This window comes from Ornithorhynchus anatinus, chromosome 5 (genome assembly GCF_004115215.2).
Source record: "Ornithorhynchus anatinus isolate Pmale09 chromosome 5, mOrnAna1.pri.v4, whole genome shotgun sequence".
NCBI classification, from domain to species: domain Eukaryota; kingdom Metazoa; phylum Chordata; class Mammalia; order Monotremata; family Ornithorhynchidae; genus Ornithorhynchus; species Ornithorhynchus anatinus.
In genome coordinates, this window is record NC_041732.1 from 44780507 (window position 1) to 44793210 (window position 12704).

The window sequence follows — 12704 nt, forward strand, 5'->3', positions numbered from 1 at the left end:
TGTCTTGTCCAAAGCTAAATTGGATTTAAATTAAATGCTCAAAATCAAAAGCTCACAGAATAGTTCTGCACCGAGATTTTTATCATCTTTATTAAATGGTGCACTCCAGCCGCTGTCACTTCCCTTGACCAAAGGAAGCGTCCCCCCTTACCGAAATTCCCCTCGTCGGGCAATTCATATTGGTGAGATGGTAAACGGTCCCCCGGGAGTGATGGATTGAGGGAAATGAAGGCTATGAAGGGGCTTTATTGAGACCATCAATCTCTGGCTTATAGTGCTGGGATCAAAGCGTCAATCCTCTCTTAGAGAGGTTAGATTGAGGACCAAAAGGCTCAGGTTTCCTGTAAATGTGAGTGGGGAGGGGCCCTCTGCCTCTAGGTGGTACAACAAACCCTCTGTGCTTCATGGGGGAAGGGGCCCTGGGGGTGAGGGGTGGTGATGGATGAGCCTCCTGTGGCAGCAGCAGCCAGGAAGAGAAGAGCTAGGTCTCCTTCAGGATCTAGCTGCTGTGGCAGTCCACTGTCAGAGATTAGACACCTCTTCTTCATTCAGGAACAGCTAGCTAGAACTGTTTATCTCTCAGTGGGATGCCAGCAGCCAGCAAGGAGAAACTGAGGCCCAGAAGTGAGGGAAACAGGTTTAAGAAGGCAAGCAATGACTGAACAAGAATCCTTCCTGCCCATACTCAGTTTGAATCCACTTGAGCTGGCTGTCTTCCAAGTAACAGTAGAATGGGTCAATCCTGGTATTATTACTATTATTACTATTGTGCATTTACGATGTGTCAAGCACTGTTCCTATGCACTGGGGTAGATACAAAATTTATCAGGTTGGACAAGGTCCCTGCCCTTCATCAGGCTAACAATCTGCGGGAGTACAGACACTGAATCCCCATTTTACAGATGAGAAAACTGAGACACAGAAGTTACATGATTTGGCAAAGTCCTACAGCAAGCAATTGGCAGAGTTGGGATTAGAATAATAAGAATAGTAATAATAATGTTGGTGTCTGTTAAGCACTTACTACGTGCTGAGCACTGTTCTAAGCGCTGGGGTAGATACAGGGTACTCAGGTTGCCCCACGTGAGGCTCACAGTCTTCATCCCCATTTTACAGATGAGGTAACCGAGGCACCGAGAAGTTGTGATTTGTCCAAAGTCACACAGCTGCCAAGTGGTGGAGCTGGGATTAGAACCCATGACCTCTGACTCCTAAGCCCGGGCGCTTTCCACTGAGCCATGCTGCTTCTCCAACCTGACCTTCCTCCCAGACCTGTGGTCTTTCCATTAGGCCATGCTGTTTCCCTGCTATCTAGGGAGGCTATCAGTTTCCCCCTCCCCACCCCCACCTCTTGATAGGTGGCACCATACCTCCCCAATTAGTGTTAAGTCTGTGTGTACGTGTATGAGCTATGCTTAGGTTGTGTGTTCCTAAGCATTGCCCCAGTGGGAGTTTAATTACAATTGGCCACACTGTAATGTCATTAAGGGCTATTACCTGTCATTACAGGTGACAAGACCAGCACAGAAGAAGCTGCATTCTCCAGCAGACAGTAGTTTGTGTCTAACAACCCTCCCTGTTATGCTTGAGTTAATATTGAAATAATCCATCCAGCTTTTGGTGTGATCAGCACTGAATAAATCTCTTCTGTCTCTTATTTCTACAAAATTGTTCTCTGAACAGTGGATCTATTTTTAGTTCTCTTCTACTCTGCCTTTTGTAGTTTTGATTAAACAAACGTTGTCTATCACACAGTATGGAACCACAGGGCAAATGTTTCTTGTTTTTCTGACAGACAAATTCCTCAGGCTCAATCAACTTGAAACAAAACAGCAGGAGGAAGGACTCTGGGCTTTGGTGATTGTGTATTCTCCTTGGCCCAGATGGGGAGATGCTGAGAGGCAGCCCTGCCCTCCCCAACCCCTGCAGTGAGGGCTGGGGTGCGTTCTGCTCTGACCAGGACCTGTAATGGGTCTCCTCCTGAAGCTGAGGTGGGTATGGAACTGGATCCCACACCCACCCTATGAGAACCTCACTTTCCACAGTCATCTAGGGGTGAGGTATGAGAGAGTGTTTGACCCCCCACCCCGTCCCCATGGGGATCTGGGCCTTACCCCCTTCGCCCCAGGACTCAGCCCAGGTGAGCAATCATCTGTTCTTTGGGCTTGTTAGCACCTTTAGAGTGAGGAGTTCTTGGCATTGACAGTCTTTAAAACTTCTGAGGACCACTGCCCCCTCCTTCTGCCTTTGAGCAAAGACCGCCCCATAACCATGCCAAGCAGAGCATCCCATGGCTTATTTGGCTGACTTTCTTGGGGATTTAATGACTCTCCTAGTTAAGATCTTGCTTATTCATTCATTCCATTGCATTTATTGAGCACTTACTGTTGTATAGAGCACTGTATTTTATTCCAATCTAGTTCCTTCTTGCTGGAGTTCAAACCTAAGTCATTGTTCTGTTGTCCTTCAGAATGGAGTACCTTCTACACAATATTCCTTTAGAGTCTGGAAGATTCTAACACTTATTCATTCTCTCCCTCCCACCTTCTATAACTTGTTGGATCTGTCCTATGTCCTGGAAAGATCTGCTCAAAGAAGCTTTACTTCTTGCCCCAACTTCTTGCCATTACGGGAAGGACTTTGAACTGGAATTTAACCCTGCATTTTCCCATATGACAAGGGGCATTAAAGCTCTGAAGGGAGCAACAGTTCCCTTGCTCTCTGGGCAAAGGTCAGCGTGGTTACAGCATGAGTCCAGGGGTTTTCCCCTCTGGCTTCAAGAGCATGGTTTGCACTCATGACCCACTCTGAATAACCTGCATGCACCCCCTCTGTTCAGCAGGCACCCATGCCTGAAATGCCCTGGTCTCTGACTGGAGCTGTTTCTCAGAGGGTTGGCCCAGGTTTGGGGCCCTGGACTAGAAGGAATCCTTAGAATTTATCTTTTGTCTGGTCCTCTGCCTCCAGCCAATTGTGCATCTAAATAATCTCCCACAGATGGCTAATCCTCCTCATTGAAAGATATATCCTAACTGCTTGTGGCAGCTCATTCCATGGTCTGGTGGGAGCTTGACCTTACATTCTGTGGTCCAGTCGCCCTCAGCCATACCCTACCAACCCCACACTGTAAGGATCAAATTTTTTCTTTGCATTTCCTGCTTTAGTGGATAAAGCACGGGTCTGGGAGTCAGAAGGATCTGGATTCTAATTCTGGCTCCACCACTTGTCTCTGTGACCCTGGGCAAGTCAGTTCAGTTCTCTGTGTCTCGATTTCCTTATCTTTAAAATGGGGACTGTGAGCCTTATGAGGGACAGGGATTGTATCCAATCCCATTTGCTTGTTTCCACCCCACTTCTTAGTACCGTACCTGGCACACAGTAAGTGCTTAACAAATCCCAGAATTATTATTACTATTATTATTATTAATACAGTGCTCCATCAAATCTTCAACCCTGCAGGAAGCACCTACTATAGTTTCAGCAATGAGATTTTTTTTTTCCATCCTGCAGCATTGTTGTGTGGTTTACGGGTTCCTTTTGATTGAATGCCACATTCTCTGAGAATGAACTCACAGCTGGTGGAGGCTGTTTAAGAGCAGGTTGAGCCAAGCACTGCCTGGAAACCTGACATCTCTTCTCCAATTGTTCCCTGTCTCTCTACGTTCCTCCCCCATGCTGCCTCCCGCTCTTGAGGTAACTGGACTGGTGCCACAGGGGAACTTGTTCTTGGGTGGTGATTGAGATCTAGAGGTCTGAGATGATCCATTACCTGGGATTCCACTTTGTGTTTGGAATGTGGTGATTTCACAGCATCCCACACTGAGGAAGATTGTTGGGATGGCCACTGGGGTCAGTTAGAGACTCTTAGGAGGCTGAACTTGGAGGCAACACTCCAGAGACAGTGGCCACTGACACACTGTGGCAGATGTTTCAATTAGTGGCATTTTATCCAGTGCCTTCTGAGAAAATTAATTCAATCATATTTTTAAGTGCTCACTGTGTGCAGAGCACTATTGTACCAAGCTCATGGGAGAGTACAATAGAAATTACAGCCTGATGGCAGAGTTCTTGGAATCTTTTAGCATGGAATGTTTGGGGCGACACCTATCTGGGCAAAAGATAATCTGTGTTTGAGTCACTTCTCAGTAGGTGAATGCCAGTTAAGCTGACCACCTGAAAGCTGCCCCCCTCTAGACTGTAAGCTCCTTGTGGGGAGGGAGCATGTCTAACAACTCTGTTGATCAATTGTATTTATTGAGCACTTAGTACAATACTTTCCATGCAGTGAGTGCTCAAGAAGAAGCATGGCATAGTGGATAGAGCATGGGTCTGGGAGTCAGATAGTCATGGGTTCTAATCCTGGCTCTGCCACTTGTCTGATGTGGGATCTTGGGCAAGTCACTTCATTTCTCTGTGCCTGTTACCTCATCAGTAAAATGGATCTTGAGATGGTGAGTCCCATGTGGTATAAGGGACTGTGTCCAACTTGATTTACTTGTATCCACCTCAGTGCTTAGTACAGTAACTTCTCTGTGCCTGTTACCTCATCTGTAAAATGGGGATTAACTGTGAGCCTCATGTGGGACAATCTGATTATCCTGTATCTACCCCAGCATTTACAACAGTGCTCTGCACATAGTTAACGCTTAACAAATACCAACATTATTATTATTACAGTGCCTGGCACATAGTAAGCACTTAACAAATACTATTATTATTATTAACACCATTGATTGCAGATAGCCTGGATCCTGATGTCCTCTGTCCCTCCAAATCCTTTACCCCAGTGCCTGGCTCAGTGGAGAGGGTTCATTCACCCTAGGGACCTGAAGTCCCCAAGAATAATGAAAAATGGAAGACAGGGACACACTTAGGTGAGGGTGGCAGAGAGGAAGCTGGAGCAAGGGAGCTCAGGAAGGTGGTTTGTTTTTTATTGTTTTTTTTTTAATTTATGAATCAGATAATGCATGGAGTTAAAAGAACTACTTCTGACTTCCTTTCCTGATTTTTCAGACTGGGAGTTGTTAAGGCTGTCCCCTTAACCCTGATGGGGTGATTTCCTTGTTGATTGTGAGTGCCCTTACTTCTCTTCAGAAAATCTTCCAAGAATTCTCTCTGTTTCTGGCCCAATTCCCCCATCTGCTTGCAAAATTGTCACGCAGATCCTGTGATGTGCAGAGTGGAGGTTCATGGTGTGAAAACCAGGAGGAGCAAATACACTTTTTATTTCACAAAGCTGTCCATTTCCGACAGTGGCAAATGTGAACAAACCTGACAACATGACTGCAAAATCCTCTGAGCCCAGATTACTCAGCCCTAGAAAACTGCCTTCTGGAGGCTGGATGCAAAAAAAGTTGACTTCTCATCACCAGAGTGTTCTTTCCTCATGAAAGTTGTCGAAGAAGCAGGTAGAGTATTTGATGAAAGCCCCTCTGCCTAGAGTAGGTTGCTTGGATTTCTGAAGATGCTCGGACCATACGGGTTTGAGTTTCAGGGTCTTTCTTTGTTGGTGATTTTCAGACTTCCATTTTAAATTCCACATAATTCAAGCCGCTCAGTAAAAATGATCGTTTCAATGTGTCTTGCCAATTTACCGTGGCATTTCCTCTGCAAGCATATTATTTTAACACCTAAAAGAAACATTCGGGGGGAGCAGGGTCTGGAATTAATTCTCCTCAGCAATCAAACATATCTTTAGTGTGGGGGTGTGTCTTTGTCTCTCTCATATGTTGGTGGGTTGATTAGCTAGTTTTAAGGGTTTGCAGTATCTTAGGGATGGAAAAATTAGTCCAAGTTTCAGAGTCTGTCTGACTGAAGGAGGGGCTGTGAGTAAGGAAGCAGAAGCCTCTTAATACAGCTTATGGGCAGTCAGGAAATAGTTCAACTGTGGTTCTGGGCAATGCCAACTCACACACATACAGACTCCTTCCAACCATCTTGTTACCTTGGCAACCTGGCTTCCCCCCCCCCAGGTTGCGCCTCATCTTTAGGTGAAACAGTCGTGACCTCTTGCCTTTGTGTGTTGGAAGAGAGGGTGTTGTCCCCCAAACAAAAGCCCAATTTCTCCCTAGTCTCTGTTGTGGAGGTGGGGATTGGGAAAATGAAAGTTGGGCTCAAGTTAACCTTGTCTTTTTCAAATCGTTTTGGCTTCAATTCATATTGACTTTTTCTGGTGAAGTGTGTGTGTGTGTGTGTGTGTGTGTTTATGAGAGAGAGGGAGGGTTTCAACCCCTTTCTTTGTTTCATCTGCTGCTGAATTGACAAACTCCCTATGACACCAAGCCTAAAGAGAGTGACGAAACAGGGGAGATACGGACAAGTTTGCAAGGTATTTTTTCTCCTAGTAAGGATAGAGAAGTACATTTTCCTAATTCACTCAGACTGCACTCTCCCAGAGAGATGCACAAAAAATGACCTCATAGGAGTTCTGCATTTGCACCAGAGAGAGGCAAGGAAGTGAATTTCATGTTTTTAAAGCCTCAATTGATCACTGATCTTTCTTCTCCACTGGGGACAAAGAGGAACAGGAAGAAGACCAGAAAGGATGTCGTCCTCAGCCCTAGGAAACGAGAGCTCCGAAGGCTTTGAGGATAACCTCTATACCAGCTGGTATATTGACGAACCAGCAGGCGAAGAGACGTCCCCACCAGATGAGTAAGTTCAAAAAAATCAGTCAATAATTCATTAATGATGATGATATTAAGCATTTTGTGTCAAGTACTGTTCTAATTGCTGTAGATATAAGCTAATCAAGTTGGAAACAGTCCATCCCACATGGGGCTCACAGTCTTAATCCCTATTTTATAGGTGAGGAAATTGAGGTTCAGTGAAGTGACTTGCCCAAGGTCACACTGCAGACAGGTGGAGGAGCTGGAATTATAACCCATATCCTTTTGACTCCCAGGCCCGTGCTGTACCCACAAGGCCATGCCGCTGAGTGCTTACTATGTTCAGAGCACTGTACTAAGTGTTTGGGAGAGAGCAATATAACAGAGTTGGTATACCATGTTCCCTGCCCACAGGGAGCTTACAGTCTAGAAACTCTCCTAAGGGTTATCTTCCTCATTTGATATTATTAATAACTTGCATCACTTGGACTTTCCCATGGAGGGCTAGGGGCTGGAGAGCATCTGTTTGCCTACTATACCCTTTGTGTTTAAAGATGACACTATGACCAGGGACGACCTACCCATGAGTGTGAGTGTGGGCAAAATGACTAATGCACAACTGATAATCCAATTTCTGTAGGTAGGTAGCTCTTTGCCATGCTGGTGACTATTGACCCTTGGATCATGTCTCTTGGATTCCCAGTCTTCCCTAAATCACAACTCACAGAACAGTCCCTCTTCTGATTGCTGCTCTGTCTGCTGCTGTGGTTTTCCACCAGTCCTCTGCTACACTCTAGGGTGTTAGACTATGTTTCACTGTGGGAATGTCTTTTCAAATTCTGGTCTTGTCCTCTTTATTTACAAATGTCTCTTCAAGCCAAAATACAGCTGCTTCTGTTATTAACCATTCATCCATGTCCCACCCTGCAAGAGAAAAGATCCGATCTCTTCCCTCAAGTAGCTCCTGTTCTTCATCATAAAGATAAGTGTTGCTTTTAGAGCATTTGTTTTTTGCTACCTTGTATGGAGTAAGGAGATGGCATGATTATTTCTAGAAACTGTCTCTCCTAAATCTGGCACCCATGTTTACATGATCCACCATTTTTAGCTTGTTCTGGTGCTCATGCAGTCACTTTTCCTGCCCTTAACAAGAGAGAAGGGCTCTGAGTGAGGACAAGTAGTAGCATTGGTCAGAGATACCACTGTCCACTCACTCCTTGAAATGATGATTTTGCCATCTTTTTAGGTCAAAGATCAGGCAGATGCATTTACCACAAGCAAATGATTGGCATTCTGGAGGGAGAAAGGAGCAGTCTTCTCCCACTTTTCTCTCCTCTCCCTTGTCTCCACACTAATCAGTGGCTTTAGAATCTGTGCCATCAGGGTCCTAGTTGGGCACATATCTGATTCTCACATGTCAGAATCCTAGAAACTGGAAGAGGGGAGTTAGTCTGGGCACATTTTTCCTCAGTCAGAGCTGTAGTAACCAAACAGAAGGCAGCACCATCTTGATGCATGGGCTGAAGGACTGCCATTCATTGTGTTGGGGAAAGAGAGGGGAATGGCAAGGTCCTGGGGAAACTTCTATAGGAAAGGATCTACAGTTGGTAGTATGGTTCCCTATTCAGGACACAACTGGATCGGTGTCTGGTAGTCTCCCAGAGGGTCACGAAGAGCAAGTGCTGATGGCACAGGAGGTGTAAGAGATTAGGGTGGATGTTCTTCAGGAGTTGGAGCTCGGTCATAGGGGGAAGAGCAGAGCCTGGAGGCCGAGGCAGTCAAAGGATCTTAGGTGTTGCCAGGTGGAAGGTGGAGAGGGATGGACAAATGTCAAAAGTGGATCCCTATGAAACTTAATTGCATGCCAAAACCTTCTTTCTCAGGAAGTGAGAACCACTGGGTAAGAGGATAGGATCAAAGGACTAGAAGTAGGAGAATTGGGGGTCTGTTTCCAACTCTTCTGCTATATAATCTTTGTTCACTTCCATTTTCCCTGTTTCCATCCCTCTACTGTCTATGAGTAACTGGTCTACTCCCTATTGTGAGTGAGTATTTATGCCAGTTGAGTGGAAAAGGAAAATTGATCAGTATTTTCTTTGTTTTAACCCATTCTTCCCATGCCCTTTTTCCACCCTATTATTATGAGAAAACATAGGCTTGTCAGTGTGAGGGACTGTTTAGGGAAGGAAGCATCTGGAAAGTACTAGGAACTTGTGGTACATCCTGACTTCAGAAGATTGAGAGGCTTCTGCCCTGGAGGCTATTAAGGATGGACAATTGGAATAGCAGCTCTTCCAAATTTTACTTTCTTCTCCTGACAACCAGATGTCATGTGAAGACAGTTTTCAGCAAGGCCAAAATATGCAGTGCTTCTTGGGGCCAGTGGAGAGAGGGTGTTCTCGGAAAAGCGATCTCGGAAAAACCCTCAGTGCTCCTCAAATTTCTGGGTAGGATACTTATAAAGAAGCCCATTCTTCCTGGTGAGATCATATTTGGGTCCCAGTGGGAATAGAGGGTGCCCTGTCTTAAGACTAATCGACACCTAAGGAGCGTCTTAAGTCTTTCGTGCCCTTTGAGTGAAATATGTAGGCATCATAGGTGGAAATGTGAAGATTGCATCTTCTCTTGGCTGCAGGGATCTGGTTTTCCTGAAACTATTCCCTGGCTGACTGTTCCAAATCAAGGGTCTCAGACTAGGCATCCCAGATAAATTCCAAAGGGGTGGCAGAGAAGAGGCTGCCTTTGGGGTTGGGGTAGGAGCAAGCTTGGCTGCCTGAATGGCATGAGCCCAGCTCTTCCATCTCCTGGACCCTCTGCCTGGTCTCTCTCTTCCCTCTGTAAGCACGGCTGGGTTGTTGTGAAGATAAACTAGAATCTCTTTTGGTGGTGGGGGGCTGGTCTAAACATAGCCTTAGAGCCACCTGAACAGCTGGATGCTTCATCCCTCTGATGTCAACAGTAGTGTGGGGCAGAGCCTTGAACAAGATCAAGAACATACACTAGAAATGAAAGGGGCACATCCTTGCCCTTGAAGAGCTTCCAATTGAACGGGTTGTGTATGGTGTCCCTAAGTGAGGCTGAGGTGCAAGGACGGGTGGTGGTAGAACCCTTCCAGAGTCAGAGAACCCAAGACACTGACTTCCAGTGAGGGCTTTGAAATCCTCAAAATGATGGCACCGGTACCCAAAAGTGAAAGTGTCTGGCAGTGACCTACTGCTAAAAGAAGAGTACATTTTAGAGGTGTTTAGTTTTCCACAGAGCAATTATCGTGCAACATCCCATCTCTTCCCAACTGCCCACTGGACCTAACCCTTAAGTGTAATGACAGTATTGTTGCTGCCACCATTTGAAGAGCAGTGTGGCCTAGTGCAAAGAGCAAAGGGCTGGGAGGTGAGACCTGGGTTCTAATTCCAGTTTCAGCATTTATCTGGGTGACTGAAGGCCTGTCACTTGTTCTTCCCTTCACCCTTCAATTGTGAGCCCTGTGTGTGATGGGGACTGTCTGCGCTGATTATCTTGTCTCTTACCCAGTGCTTAATACAGTGCTTGGCACAAAATAGGCACTTATAATAAAATAAATAGCCTATATCATTATTACTATTTAATACTACTCCCGATTGCCTAGGAGAGACAAGGTTTGTTCTTAGTGGACATATGCTGGAAAGGGAGCATCAAAAATATGTCTATAGTTCTATTGTACCCTCCCAAGCACCCAGTACAGTGCTCTGCACACAGTAAGTACTTAATGAATAGGAATGATTGACCGACTGTTGGAGCCTGTGCCCCTTCCTGGGGAATTGGTGAAGGTTAGTGATTAGCCTCTGAAAAGGAACTGGTACATTGTAAGTGGCATTCCACCAATGATAAGACACATGATGGAGTTGTCTTTCAGTAGTAGAGGTAACTGAGCCATCCACATTCTGTCTAGCCTCTTTATAGCCAACAATATGTATCACAGGACAATAGGGGATCATTGCAAGTCTGTGGCCATAGGACAACATATCTCCATGCACCTGCTTGGCAGCAGATTCTCCTATGCCCTCAGCTGACTTATACTCAGGGAAGTGAGGGACCCTTGTATCTGCTGTAACAGTTAGCAGGGTCTTCATTGGGAGGCACATATTGTAGAAACTTTGAACACAAAATCATCTCCTCCAAACCCCTTCCCTAATACAGAATGGAAAATGTCCCAGCCCTGACTGGGCAGAACCTAGCTTTATTTCCAGATCTCCCCATTACTTTCTCCAGGCCTCTTCCTTCTCTTGGGGTAAATGGGACCACACTGTCCTGTATCCTGCCTGCATTCCCAGGAGCTGGTAAGGATGAGTATGCTGCTGCTCAAGAACTCAAAGCTCCTTGGAGGCCAGACTAGAGAGATGTGGGCCCGCAGCATCTCCCTGACTGTGTGTGGGAAAACCCTGAGTATGGAAGAGTCTCACCAGAATCTGTTCTCTACAAGAGTTTTCATTCAGAGAAGGGTCAGAGGGATTGGGAAGCACAATGAGAAGTTGGCTGTTTATGGCAAGGGGGAATGAGGTGGAAGGTTTGATGGTGAGAAGTAGCAGAATTAACTTCTTTACCCTTACCAGGGCTGGCTTCAGACATTTGGTAGCTTTGGAATGGGAGAAACAAGTGCCCCTGTCTCCCCTATCCCACCCAACTCCAGCTTGAGCAGCTTCCTGATCCATAAGTGCACACAATGCTGCCTGTGCAACATAACTATGTCATATGGGAGTCTGCCCAAAGTGAGGGTGTTCCTCCAGAAGAACTTTACCACAGACTCTGCGTCCAAGCTGTGGGACTCAGCATCAGGTGCCTGGGTAGAAAGAGATTGGCAGCAGTCAAGTTTCCAACCACTGTGCCCACTTTGTTGGATGCTCCAAGACAGCTGCTCCTTTTGCTTACTCTCTGAAGCCGACCCTGCCCCTCCTCTCCCCTTCCCAATCCCAGCTGCCTGAATCATACCAGACTGGATCCCTCTCCCTGCTTCACCTTCACTGAACTAGAATAAGACTCCCGCCCCTACACTGGATTAACTCTGAGGCCTGGCAGCTGGACATTGGTTCCATCCTGGAAAGAGTGACCCTGACAGTCTGTCCCAGACTGCTGGGAATGGACCTGTTCCTCTGCAGCTCATTAAAACCACTGGGAACTCTTCATTTGTTAAATAGTATTTATTGAGCACTTACTATGTGCAGAGCACTGTACTAAGCGTTTGAAACCTCCTGAAAGTGGTGACTACTTTGACCTCCATCCAGGACTGGTTGAGAGCAGCAGGAACCTTGGCCTTCTCACTGCTCAGAAATCTTTTCCCAGGGCTTGGGTGCAATATGGAAACAAGCTGGCATTCAGGGAGGCCTTGGTTTTTCATACCACTGGGGGCTCAACCTGTAACAGGGTGTGACTGGACCTGAATCAAGAGGTGGGATGGAGGATAACTGTGAGCTGTTCTACAGAAAGGGAAGGATCAGATTCTATCATTATAAGGCCCTCTGTTTTAGGATCATTGGATGCATTTAGATCTTCCTCTTTGGTCTGGAGATCTCAGTTTTCATTGTGGTCTGTTTGACGGGGATAGAATAGATGCTGTCTCAAGAGTCCTTCCAGATTGGCCTAGAATCCTCTAATGTGATTCTCTCCACTTAGGAGAGGGGTAAGCTGAGACCCAGAGAAGACACATGAGCCTCTAGCAGGGCTGGGAGGGGAACACATCCTGTCTGTCTTCTGTATTCTGTCAGTCTGTCCACACTTCTTTTTGTGGGTAGCAGCAATGATTCACTCTCTAAGGGGATTTCTGTTCTCTTTCAAGTTCTGATTAAAATGTGAAAGGGAGTGGGAGAGTGAATGTCTTACATGTAGGCTGAAACCATCCAGGGCAGAAACAGCAACTGTCAGTTTTTCCCCTTCCTCCCCAAGCCATGAGTGAGTAGAATTAGTCCATCCAGCTCCCTCACCTGCAGCCAATTATTCCTAGGGGGTGTATAGATTTGTTATGTGGAGGTGGCATTATGACTATTCTTGATGATATCCTAGCAAGATGGCTAGGATCCTTCTCTTTCCCCTTGCAGACCTCCTCTTCCCCCACCTGAACAACCT

The 12704-nt window shown here is 46.1% G+C and overlaps 1 protein-coding gene across 4 annotated transcripts in view; it reads left to right on the forward strand.

Moving 5' to 3' along the window:
• Nucleotides 1-12704, forward strand: part of STRA6 (signaling receptor and transporter of retinol STRA6) — a 59633-nt gene that overhangs the window by 7442 nt on the left and 39487 nt on the right. For 2 of the 4 annotated variants that reach the window (XM_029066543.2, XM_029066540.2), the window contains exons 2-3: nt 1796-1991; nt 6520-6654. In XM_029066543.2, the coding sequence (XP_028922376.1) occupies nt 1969-1991; nt 6520-6654 (158 nt within the window). In that variant the 5' untranslated portion in view covers nt 1796-1968. Of the gene's footprint in view, nt 1-1795; nt 1992-5188; nt 5409-6519; nt 6655-12704 lie in introns of those variants that run through there. The other 2 variants (XM_029066541.2, XM_029066542.2) reach the window with 2 other exon arrangements.